Below are 12,667 nucleotides of genomic sequence, written 5' to 3' on the forward strand. Positions count from 1 at the left end.
GTAAGAGTGAGGTTCCTGATTTCTTCAGGCTCTGTGGGTGCCTGGAAGGGGGTTTGAGGGGACGAAAGACACTATACTTTACAACGTCATTCAGGCCTTCAGCATGACACATAACGGACTTGAAACTAAGAATCCAGATATTGTAAACTACGTCTTACTTGTAAGGAGTAAATAAAGCCTCTTTCTTTTTGCCTTCAGTAATCTCATTTCCAGCCACTGCAGTGACACTGAATGTGTACTGCCCTCCAGCAGTCCGCTCAGTTACACTTAAGGCTGTCTCTTTGGTGGCTTCATTCATATCTCTACTGCCATCAGTTCACTCTACTCTATAGAAGGAGCTGTTTCCCTCTGGTTCGTTCATCTAATTGCATAATCTTCTCCCAAAATGTACATTTCTTGAGACACAGATCAGAGACACAGATGATCTTGTAATGTCAGTGACAGGTAAGTTTCTTGATGACTTCAGGCTCTGAACGTGCAAGAAATGTACATTTTGGGAGAAGATCATGCAATTAGATGAATTACTACCTACTCTATCCATCTCTATACATCTCGCATTTCTCTCTTCCTTGAACTCTTGCGAGCAGGGAAATGCGGTGAGACAGCTTACTGTATTATCAGAGAACCGGAATTACGAAAGTAACTTAACCCTTGTGTAGTCTTAACATTCTGTATACTCCCCTTGTCCTAAGGGTAAAAAATGACCCGCCTTCACTAAACCCCTAAAATAGAGCAGCTAAATTGAATTTGAAACCCCAAATCTATTTTGCATGATGAAACAACCTGTCATTCATCACAAACTTTGTGAATATCTGCGTTTTCCCTCTTCACAATGCAGAATGACTGCATTTAATCAGTGGACAACACTCGTTTTTATTATAACACACCTGTCATAATTGTTTTACAGTCCTTTTTTGGGGGGCAGAATTGGCATCTCCTCTTGCCTGCCCCAGCTGCAGCCTCAGGTGGATCAGGACAAGATTCAGCCCCCTGAACAGCTTTCACAAGCGCTGCAGAGGCTGCTGTGCGGGGGAGACACTCCCTTCTTTGAATGTGTGGGGTTACAAGTGCCTTTCCTAGCTGCTCCAGGAACACCCTCCTCTTGTTCCGCCTATCAGGCATCCAGTTAGGGTTGATCTTGTTCCATATCACAAAGGCATTGTATGAGGACACATTAATAATGTTATGGAAGATGACCAGGGGCCAGCGGGCAGTAATCCTTCTGCAGCTGTAAGTTCCAATCACCTTGTCCAAGTTGTCCACACCTCCTTTGTTTTGGTTGTAGTCCAGGATGATCACTGATCTCAGCCGTTTTGTGCAGTGTGTTCAGGAGGACCACATTCTTGTTCCTCTTTTGGAGGTAAGAAACTAGAGTGGTGGTAGGGGTGAATGCCTCTCTCCCCCTTGTTGTGAGGAGTGCAGGGGGGAGCTCAGGCTTGTTCTTTCTAACTTTGCCAACCATGGTGATCTTCCTCTTCAGGAGCTGCTGGCTGAGTTCAATCAGTAGCACACATATTCTCAATGTATCATTGTGTGTGTGTGGTTAGGGTGCAGAGCAATAGGAACAAATACTTCAAGGTCTCAGAGCGAGTGACGTCACCGATTGAAACGCTATTAGTGCGCACCCCGCTAACTAGCTAGCAATTTGACACCGGTTACACTCACCCCCCTTTTGACCTCCTCCTTTTCCGCAGCAACCAGTGATCCGGGTCAACAGCATCAATGTAACAGTATAGCTTCCGTCCCTCTCCTCGCCCCTACCTGGGTTCGAACCAGGGACGCTCTGCACACATCGACAACAGCCACCCTCGAAGCATCGTTACCCATCGCTCCACAAAAGCCGCGGCCCTTGCAGAGTAAGGGGAACAACTACTTCAAAGTCTCAGAGCGAGTGACGTCACCGATTTGAAACGCTATTAGCGCGCACCTCGCTAACTAGCTAGCCATTTCACACCGGTTACATTTGCTTATGGCACTAAACAGCTCTTTGAGTGTAGTCTTACTGCCAGCATCGGTTTGTGGTGGTCAGTAGACGGCTACGAAAAATACAGATGAAAACTCTGTTGGTAAATTGTGTGGTCTGCAGCTTATCATGAGTTATTCTAGCTCAGGTGAGCAAAAACACGAGACTTCCTTAACATTACAGATCGCGCACCAGCTGCTGTTAACAAAGTCTGGACAGAGTCTGGACAATGCATAGAAAAGCCAGAAGATGTACGATGCCATCAGAAAGTATTCATACCCCTTGGCTTATTCTACATCTGGTTGTGTTTTAGCCTGAATTCAAAATGGATTAAATTTAAAAAATTGCTCACCCATCTACACACAGTACAACATAATGACAAAGGGAAAATCTATTTTTAGAAATGTTTGCATATTTATTGAAAATGAAATAGACATATCTGTGAGTCTTTCTGGGTATGTCTCTATAAGCTTTACCCACCTGGATTTGACAATATTTGCACATTATTCTTTTTTAATTCTTCAAGCTCTGTCAAGTTGGTTGTTGATCATTGCTAGATAGCCATTTTCAAGTCTTGCCATAGATTTCCAAGCCAATTTAGGTAAAAACTATAACTAGGCCAATCAGGAACATTCAATGACATCTTGGTAAGCAACTCCAGTGTATATTTAGCCTTTTTTTTAGGTTATTATCCTGCTGAAAGGTTTTCCTGCTGAATTTGTCTCCCATTGTCTGTTAGAAATGAGACTGAACCAAGTTTTCCTCTAGGATTTTGCCTGTGCTTCGCTCTATTCTGTTAATTTTATCCTAAAAACCAAATTCCCTAGTCCTTGCCGATGACAAGCATCCCCATAACATGATGCAGCCACCACCATGCTTGAATATATGAAGAGTGGTACTCATGGATGTGTTGTGTTGGATTTGCCGCAAACATAACGCCTTATCTTGTGCTCTTGAGTGGGGCAGTGGTCTAAGGCACTGCATCTCAGTGTTAGAGTTTCGTCACTACAGACACCTTGGTTTGATTCCAGGCTGTCTCACAACCGGCCGTGATTGTGTGCCGCCCTATTGGCCTTCCAATTGGTCTAGCATCGTCCAGGTTTGGCCGGTGTGGGCCGTCATTGTAAAAAAATATTTATTTAACTAGACAAGTCAGTTAAGAACAAATTCTTATTTACAATGACGGCCTAGGAACATTGGGTTAACTGCCTTGTCCAGGGGCAGAAAGACATATTTTTAACTTGTCAGCTTGGGGATTCGATCGGCAAATCTTAACTCACTTGCCTAGTTAAATAAAGGTAAAAAAACTATATTAAGGACATAACGTTTTTTTTGCAGTTTTACTCTTGTGCCTTATTACAAACAGGATGCATGTTTTGGAATATTTTTATTCTGTACAAGCTTCCTTTTCACTGTCATTGATAGTATTGTGGAGTAACTACAATGTTGTTGAGCCTTCCCCAGTTTTCTCCTATCACAGCCATTAAAAGTTGTAACTGTTTTAAAGTCACCATTGGCCTCATGGTGAAATCCATGAGCGGTTTCCTTTCTCTCCGGCAACTGAGTTTGGAAGGACGTCTGTATCTTTGTAGTGACTAGGTGTATTGATACACCATCCAATGTATAATTAATAACTTCACCATGCTCAAACGGATATTCAATGTCTGCTTTTTAATTTTTACCCATCTACCAATTGGTGCCCTTCTTTGCAAGGCATTGGAAAACCTCCCTGGTCTTTGTGGTTGAATCTGTGTTTGAAATTCACTGCTCGAAGTCATCATGTAGTCAAATCATGATGAACACTTATTGCACACAGTGAGCCAATGTAACTTATTATGGGACTTGTTAACCACATTTTTACTCCTGAACTTATTTAAGCTTGTCATAACAAAAGGATTGAATACTTATTGAGAGACATTTCACATTTTCATTTGTAATTAATTTGTAAAAACGTAATGCGCAAATATCGTACAATCCAGGCATGCAAAGCTCTAAGAGACATACCCAGACAGACTCACAGCTGTAATCGCTGCCAAATGTGATTCTAACATGTATTAAATCAAGGGGTTGAATACTTATGTAAATTAGATATTTCATTTTCAATAAATGTGCAAATATTCATAACATTTTTTAATTTTCTCATTAAGGGGTATTGCGCGTAGATGGGTGAAGACATTTTTTTTATATCAATTTTGAATTCAGGCTGTAACACCAAAAGACTTGCAATAAGTCAAGGAGTATGAAAACCTTCTGAAAGAATTGTATATCTAAGAAAAATATTAAAAAATATCAGGGCGGCAGGGTGGCCTACTGGTTAGAGCGTTGGACTAGTAACCGAAAGGTTGCAAGTTCAAATCCCTGAGCTGACAAGGTACAAATCTGTCATTCTGCCCCTGAACAAGGCACTGTTCCTAGGCCATCATTGAAAATAAGAATTTGTTCTTAACTGCCTTGCCTAATTAAATGAAGGTATCACATTTTAAAAAGCACTCAACAAAGATGCTTACTTGTAAAAGTGGTTGTTGTATTGCCTTCTCCTACAGTTGTTTTATCTCCAGCCACTGCAGTGACTGTGAAGCTGTACTGCACTCCAGCAGTCAGCCCAGTGATGGTAGTGGAGGTTTCTGTGGTATTCTTACTGCCAATGTCACTGCCATCAGTCCACTGTACTATATAGAAGGATCTGTTTCCCTCTGGTTCAGTCCAGCTCAGAGACACAGAGGATGTTCTGATTTCAGACACAGTAAGTTTCCTGACGATTGCAGGCTCTGTGCGTGCAAGAGAGAGGGACATTTGGGAAAAGATACAGAATTTCAACTGAATCAAATCCAATATTATCAAGTGAGCCTAAATGAGAGACATTTAATGTGAAATGCATGAAAGCATTGTGTTTCTTATTGCAACAGACATGGCAACTTATCACATGTTCTTGGATGTGAACAAGTAATATATAAACTAATATAAATAGTGCCTGTGGCCTTGACACAATCCGACATTAAAGTATCTGAGTTACTCACTTGTATATTTCAAAACGGTTTTGTTTCGTCCTTCACTTTTGTTATCTTCAGCCACTGCAGTGACTGCGAAGTCATACTGCACTCCAGCAGTGAGACCAGTAATATTTACAGAAGTTCCTGTGGTATTCTGACTGTCATTGATACTGCCATCAGTCCACTTTACTCTATAGAAGGAGCTACCCTCTGGTTTAGTCCAGCTCAGAGACACCGATGATGTTGTGATTTTGGTTACAGTGAGGATTGTGATGGTTTCAGGCTCTGTGCGTGCAAGAAAGGTGGGTGGGGGAGAGAGAACAAGTATGTCTGGAATTACTACAGAAGTAGACGTTGTGAGCCAGAAATATACAGCCGAAGAACATTGCAGAGTTGAGAGAAAACGTTGAAGTTCTCACAGTAATTAAGATAGTCGTTGAAGGAGAGCTTGTCAGGAGCAACACAAAGTTATTTTCAGTCCAGGACCAGGCTTAATCTGGGTCAAAACTAGCCCTTAGAGTGAGATACTTACTTGTTGTGAAGTTATTGCAGCAGTTGACTTGTTGGATATCGTTACACAGGACATGCACAAGGTAGGTGGACCCAGGAGCCAGTCCAGACAGGGTGGCCATAGTTGAGTTGGTGAAAACTGAAGTACTGCCAGTGCTCACGCTGCAGTTGGAGTGTACCTGAATATTAATCTCTGTTGCTGTTGTACTGGCTTTGAAATTCGTACAGGGAGCGCCTAAAATGGTAGGAGAGTTTTGGATTGAGGGAAACCAAATCAGAACTTGTTTGCACATTTATATACTGTACCTGTTTGAATCACAATTAGGACCTTGACTGTGTTTCTGGAACTTTGAAATGAAGTGTACTTCGTATCATTCATCGTCATCTACTTACTTCAGATTTATCTTTCATAAATTCTTGAAGTGGAAATGGCTGTACTTACATTGAGCTTGTGAGCCCTGTAAGGAAGATGAAAAGGACAGTTAGTAATCATACCAGTAGAGGTCAGCATTGACTCAGAACAGTGATCAAATTGTTGACTCCACAACTCCTGGCCTATTCTAGCAATCATACCATCTAGGGCAGGTCTGAGCAATTATTTTCCATGGAGGGCTAAATTAGAATATTTTTTTTGCCATCGCGTGCCAGAATCAACAATAACAAGGCCGCAGAGCCAGACGGATTATCAGGACATGTACTCCGAGCATGCGCTGTCCAACTGGCAAGTGTCTTCACTGACCTTTTCAACTGTCCCTGACCAAGTCTGTAATACCAACATGTTTCAAGCAGACCACCATTGTCCCTGTCCCCAAGAACACCAAGGTAACCTGCCTAAATGACTAATGACCCGTAACACTCTGTAGCCATGAAACGCATTGAAAGGCTGGTCATGGGTCACATCAACACCATTATCCCAGAAACCATAGACCCACTCCAATTTGCATACCGCCCCAACAGATCCACACTGCCCTTTCCCACATGGACAAAAGGAACACCTACAGGAGAATGCTATTCATTGACTACAGCTCAGTGTTCAATACCATAGTGCCCTCAAAACTCATCACTAAGCTAATGACCCTGGGACTAAGCACCTCCCTCTGCAAGTGGATTCTGGACTTCCTGATGGGCTGCCTCCAGGTGGTAAGGGTAGGTAACAACATATCTGCCATGCTGATCCTCAACACAGGGGCCCCTCAGGGGTGCGTGCTTAGTCCCCTCCTGTACTCCCTGTTCACCCATGATTGGATGTCCAAGCACGACTCCAACACCATCATTAAGTTTGCAGATGACACAACAGTAGTAGGCCTGATCACTGACAAGGATGAGACAGCCTATAAGGAGGAGGTCAGAGACCTGGCAGTGTGGTGCCAGGATAACAACCTCTCCCTCAACATGATCAAGACAAAGGAGATTAAAAAAATATATATATCTAAAAAAGATAGGTGTCAAATTGATTGACACCCCTAAATATTGTTAGAACTAAAATCAAACAAAATGAAATCTGCATTAACATTCTACTTTAAATTAATCTCAGTTTAAGGAACTGTATTGTGGCCTTCCATGGCTTCCTGTTTCACTGGGGTATAAAAATTAGGTAACACGCATGTAAAATCCCTTTGTCATCTATCACCATGGGGAAAGGCAAAGAAATCACAAATGTAAAGAGAGAAATGGTTGTTGACTTTCATAAATCAGGGATTGGGTAAAACAAAAATACTGAAAAACAATTACACTTACCACTATTAGGGCAACAATTAAGAAGTTTAAAATCCCTGGAACAGTGATAAACTTGCCTGCTAGAGGACCTAAGTGTATCTTGTCCCCACGCACAGTGAGAAAGACAAAGAAAAGTCCAAGGGCGAAAGTTTGAAAATTATAGAACTTTGCATTTTAGGGTCACCAAGTCTCTAAATCTACAATTAGACGCCCCCTCCATGCCAATAGGCTATTTGGAAGTAACAACAAATGTAAATGCCTGTAGTTTGTTAAACAGAGATGAGACAGAAATAGAGCTCTTTGACCACATACACCAGTGGTGGGTTTGTACTTCGAAAGAAGAATGTATATACAGAAAATAATCTCATACCTACTGTAAAATATGGTGGTGTATCTTTGATGTTATGGGGATGTTTTGCTTCCACTGGTCCTGGAGCCCTGGAGTACCAGGACATTTTATCTAAAAACCTGGTTTCCTCTGCCAGGAGTCCCCAAGTGGATCTTCCAGCAAGACAACCCCAAGCACACATCAACATCCACAACGAAATGGTTCATTGACCACAAAATCAGCATTTTGCAATGGCCATCTCAGTCTCTGGACTTGAAAACATGTTGTTTGAATTGAAGAGGGCAGTTCATCAGCGCAGCCCGAAGGATGTCAAGGATCAGGAAAGATTCTGTATGGAGGAATGGTGATCATCCCAATGTATTCTTCAATAAAACATTTTAGAAAAACACTCGAAAGGGAACAGGTACCAATACATTTGACACCAATGTTTTTTTGTTTTCTTTCATTACTTTTTTATAAAAAATATTTTGCTCTGAGCTAATGTATTAGTATAAAATAATATCAATATAATTTCTTGGAGCATACAACATACAGTAGCTCCGTATTTGTATTATTTATTTTATACAGTCTTTTTTATTCGCACTTTATCAAGGGTGCCAATCATTTTGGACGTGTCTGTGTCACCTTGGGCCAGATGGGTCATGACACAGGCCATCTGAAGTCTCCAAGCACATTACCTACCAGTGGAATAATCTATGTACAACAACGGAGGCTGCTAAGGGGAGAACAGCTCATAATAATGGCTGGAATGGAGTCAATGGTATGGTATCAAACACATCAAACATAGGGGTTTTCATGTGGTTGATACCACTCCATTGACTCCATTCCAGTCTTTATTATGAGCTGTTCTCCCCTCAGAATCCTCCGCTGATGTACAACCTCTACAACCTCAGGCGGCTGAAGAAAATCTCCATGGCCCCGAAGACCCTCATGAATTTCTACAGATGCACCATTGAGAGCATTCTGTCGGGCTGCATCACCGCCTAGTGCGGCAACTGCACATGGCTCTCCAGAGGGTGGTGTGGTCAGCCCAACGCATCACTGGGGGACACGCTGCCTGCCCTCCAGGAAATGTACAGCACTCAGTGTCAAAGGAAGGCCAAGATGATCATCTAGGACCTCAGCCACCCGAGCCACAGTCTGTTCACTCTGCTACCTTCTGGCAGGCAGACACTGAAAAACAGCTTCTATCTCCTGGCCATCAGACTGTTGAACAGCCAATACTAGCTGGCTACCTGCCCAGTTCTCAGCCCTGCACCTTGAGACTAATGCCCCATGAATATAGAGCCCAGCCAATCAGAATGAGTTTTTCCACACAAAAGGGCTTTATTACAGACAGAAATACTCCTCAGCACCACCCACCCCCCCCCCCTCCACCCCCCCTCCACCCCCCCCCCCCCCCCCCCCCCTCCCCCCCTCATACGATCCTGCAGGTGAAGAAACCGGATGGGCTGGGGTGGTTACACGTGGTCTGCGTTTGTGAGGCCGGTTTTACGTACTGCCAAATTCTCTAAAACGATGTCGGAGGCAGCTTATGGTACAGAAATTAACATCAAATTCTCTGGCAACAACTCTGGTGGACATTCCTGCAAAACTTGAGTCATCTGTGGCATTGTGTTGTGTGACAAAACTGCACATTTTAGAGTGGCCTTTTATTGTTCCCAGCACAAGGTGCACTCGTGTAATAATCATGCTGTTTAATCAGCTTCTTGATATGCCACACCTGTCAGGTGGATGGATTCTCCTTGGCAAAGGAGAAATGCTCACTAACAGGGATGTAAACAAATGTGTGCACAAAATTCGTGAAAAATAAGCTTTTTCAGGTCATGAAAAATGTCAGAGGGACACTTTGCATGTTGTGTGTATATTTTTGTTCAGTGTATATACTGTCTGTACACCCCACATACAGTATTTATATTCTGGATTCTGACAAATGCTCAATAATATATCGACTAGATTATTAATTGGACCCATTCTGTCTCCGGATTTCTTGTTTAGATTTTTTTATTATTTGTGTATTGGTATTGTATTTGTGAAACATACACTGTTGGAGCTAGAATCATAAGCATTTCACTGCACTTGCTATAACACCAAAAATCTGTGTACACGACCAATAAACTTTGATTCAATGTTTTGTATGATGGCAACTTGCCAGTTTCCTAGTCCAGTCCACCACAATTTTTGATTGTCAAAAGTAGTCAAAAGTAAACATTCCACAAATGCAAACCGCAGGCCTTGGCTGATGTCCTGCGGTCCACTCTGTTTACCAGACGACTAAACATCACACCCACATTATCCCGTCCCACTAGTGAGTCCCCTATACAAACCCGGTCCTCGCCTAGACAGCCTCGGCTTTGCAGTCCAGCAGATGAGGAGATTCATTAACTCCACTTAACATACTGGGTGTGGTCTGATTAGAAAAGTCATATCCTTCATTACATTAGCCACAGTTGGGCACACTTGACAACTCGCGGAACGACATTGACGAGGAAGTTGACTGAAATGGTGTAATAAAAAGCCAGGCCTAGACTCAGACCAACATCCAGACCCAGATGTAGAGCTTTCAGATCCAGATCTCCAGATAGCAGCCCATCCGCTGTGACATTCAGTTGGGACAGGAAGATATCCTCTCTGGGCCTACAGTCACCACTGCCTCCCCTGGTACTCCCCGGAGACCCCTCTCCCCGTCCTTACCCTTGCCATCACTATTCATATCACCAACCCTGCCACTTTCTCCCCCCCTCCTGCCTGCCTGCCACCCCTCCCAACTTCCCTCTTCTCTCAATCCCCTTTGTTCTCCTATTCTTCCTAAAGGCTAGGGAGGCAGCACAGGGTGTGGGCTTGGGAGTTTTTTTGATGTAATACAGTTCTGGAAGCGCTTGCTTTGTGAGAAAGTGAGGAGACAGACTTGCTGGCGACTTGAAATACAGCTATAGATGTTATTCATTAACTGACATGAACATGACCCAACAATCTATGTTCCCCATGAAAGTGTTTAATTCTGATCAACATTCTGATAAGCGAATTTAAAGGGTACAGTAGTCCAAATGGGACTTGAACCCACAACTTTGCGATTGTCAGTCAAAAACCTAAGACCTAATATTTTCAAGTATTTTGTGGATACATTTTAGTATAACTTGGCTGATATTGATTGATGGAGGCACTGCGAAACACCGGGCTAAGACAGTCTCTGAGGGTTTGCCAGCTGAAAGTGTTTGTGTGTACACGTGGAGGAGTGGACAGAGCATGGGGAGCCAGGCTGATGGTTTTGAAGCTGAAGTTCTACGTTCTACACTGCGGGTGGAAATCCTAGAAACAGAATACATACCCTCAGAACAGCCTCAACTCGTCAGGGCACGGACTCTACAAGGTCTCGAATGCGTTCCACAGGGATGCTGGCCCATGTTGATGCCACAGGGATGCTGGCGCACAGGGATGCTACCACAGTTGTGTCAAGTTGGCTGGATGGCCCAAAAAAATCCTTCTTTAACCTGTCTCCTCCCCTTCGTCTACACTGATTGAAGTGGATTCAACAAGTAACATCAATAAGGGATCATAGATTTCACCTGGTCAGTCCGTGTCATGGAAGAGCAGGTGTTCCTAATGTTTTGTATAGTTAGTGTAGATCGCAAAGCACTATCTGTGAACTAGCTAATTGTTTGAAATGCTGGACTTTTCACGACCTCATTCATTCTGGCTGGTCATGGAACCAGCATCACCCAGGAACACCCGTGCTATAGAAAACCTTAAACAAATCATTTTGTTTTCACAAAACTCATTCAGAAATATGTTGCACACAATGCAGTTACGGGAAGTCGTTTATTCTCAAGAAGTATCTTTCATTACGTGTACCGTTTTACTGTGAAGCCAAAGGCACATTTCCACATGCATTGTGTGGACTTCTCCCAGCCAGCCAGCCAGTCGGTCTCTCTCCTGAGTGACCTAGTCATTGTTTTTAAGCTGAAACAACATCCTAGCACCAAGTAGCCCACCCTGGCCTGGTCTGCGACACACCCTGATAACAGCATGGAAGAAACACAGGTCCTCTCAGCCAGTAATTACACTGGGATGTACAGGTAACTGACAAAATAAAGGAAATACATGAGCAAATGAGGGATACAAATAATAAAACAGGTGCTTCCACACAGGTGTGGTTCTGTTAATTAAGCAATTGACATCCAATCATGCTTAGGGTCATGTATAAAAATGCCCAGTTGCCCATTATTTTGGCTACCATGGCTAGAAGAAGAGATCTCAGTGACGTTAAACGAGGGGTCTCAATGGAGCATAGGGGGTTTAATGTGTGTGTGTCGGTCACCAGATGTCAATCCAATTGAACACTTATGGTAGATTCTGGAGCCGCGCCTGAGACAGCGTTTCCTCTACCACCATCAACAAAAAAACGAATGATGGAATTTCTTGTGGAAGAATGGTGTTGCATACCTCCAATAGAGTACCAGACACTTGTAGAACCTATGCCAAGGCACATTTAAGATGTTCTGGTGGCCCAACAGCCTATTAAGACCCTTTATGTTGATGTTTCCTCTATTTTGGCAGTTACCTTTGTCTCCACCTCAAACAAAGGAAGAGAAGTGCCACCCGACATGGTCTAATAAATCAACGCTCTGACTCCTTCATGTGGTTGAGGTGATAACACCACTGTTAAGTGGTGCGCCTCCACGAGGCGTTCGTTAAACTATAAGTTATGACTGGAACAATTGGAGTGTAATCAGTTACTATGCCATGGTGAACTTCTGTGGTGTTTCTATCAAATGAGTGTGGACATTTTCTCACCATGGATGGTCTCTGTCCCTGATCCAGCCATCCAGTCATTACATCAACCATGTCAGGTTCTCTCTGTGGACTGTAACTGTTCATTAAGTGGTAACCAGACATCAATGGCTAATTGAAGTGAATGACGAGGAAGTAAAAACTGTAGCTAAAACGGTAACTAACCCTGCAGGGAAATTTGGGATGATATCTCCATCCAAAGCCATGATAAGATGTACACAAGATAGCCTCTGTCTGTATTATACAGTATTATTAACAATCTCCGTGTGCCAGTCTGTTTCTGCCAGTGCTTTAGCCGGCGTTCAGGCAGACATTTTGTATCTGCCAAAAAATGAATCGCACCCATTG

At 43.1% G+C, this 12,667-nt stretch overlaps 1 protein-coding gene across 1 annotated transcript in view; it reads right to left on the reverse strand.

Moving 5' to 3' along the window:
- Nucleotides 1-12,667, reverse strand: part of ptprja (protein tyrosine phosphatase receptor type Ja) — a 63,138-nt gene that overhangs the window by 36,093 nt on the left and 14,378 nt on the right. Inside the window, exons 2-5 of the mRNA XM_055934645.1 lie at nt 5,906-5,921; nt 5,486-5,698; nt 4,981-5,238; nt 4,471-4,731 (exon numbers count right to left, since the gene is read on the reverse strand). Of these exons, the coding sequence (XP_055790620.1) occupies nt 4,471-4,731; nt 4,981-5,238; nt 5,486-5,698; nt 5,906-5,921 (748 nt within the window). The remainder of the gene's footprint in view (nt 1-4,470; nt 4,732-4,980; nt 5,239-5,485; nt 5,699-5,905; nt 5,922-12,667) is intronic.

Source organism: Salvelinus fontinalis, chromosome 9, assembly GCF_029448725.1.
Source record: "Salvelinus fontinalis isolate EN_2023a chromosome 9, ASM2944872v1, whole genome shotgun sequence".
NCBI classification, from domain to species: Eukaryota; Metazoa; Chordata; class Actinopteri; order Salmoniformes; family Salmonidae; genus Salvelinus; species Salvelinus fontinalis.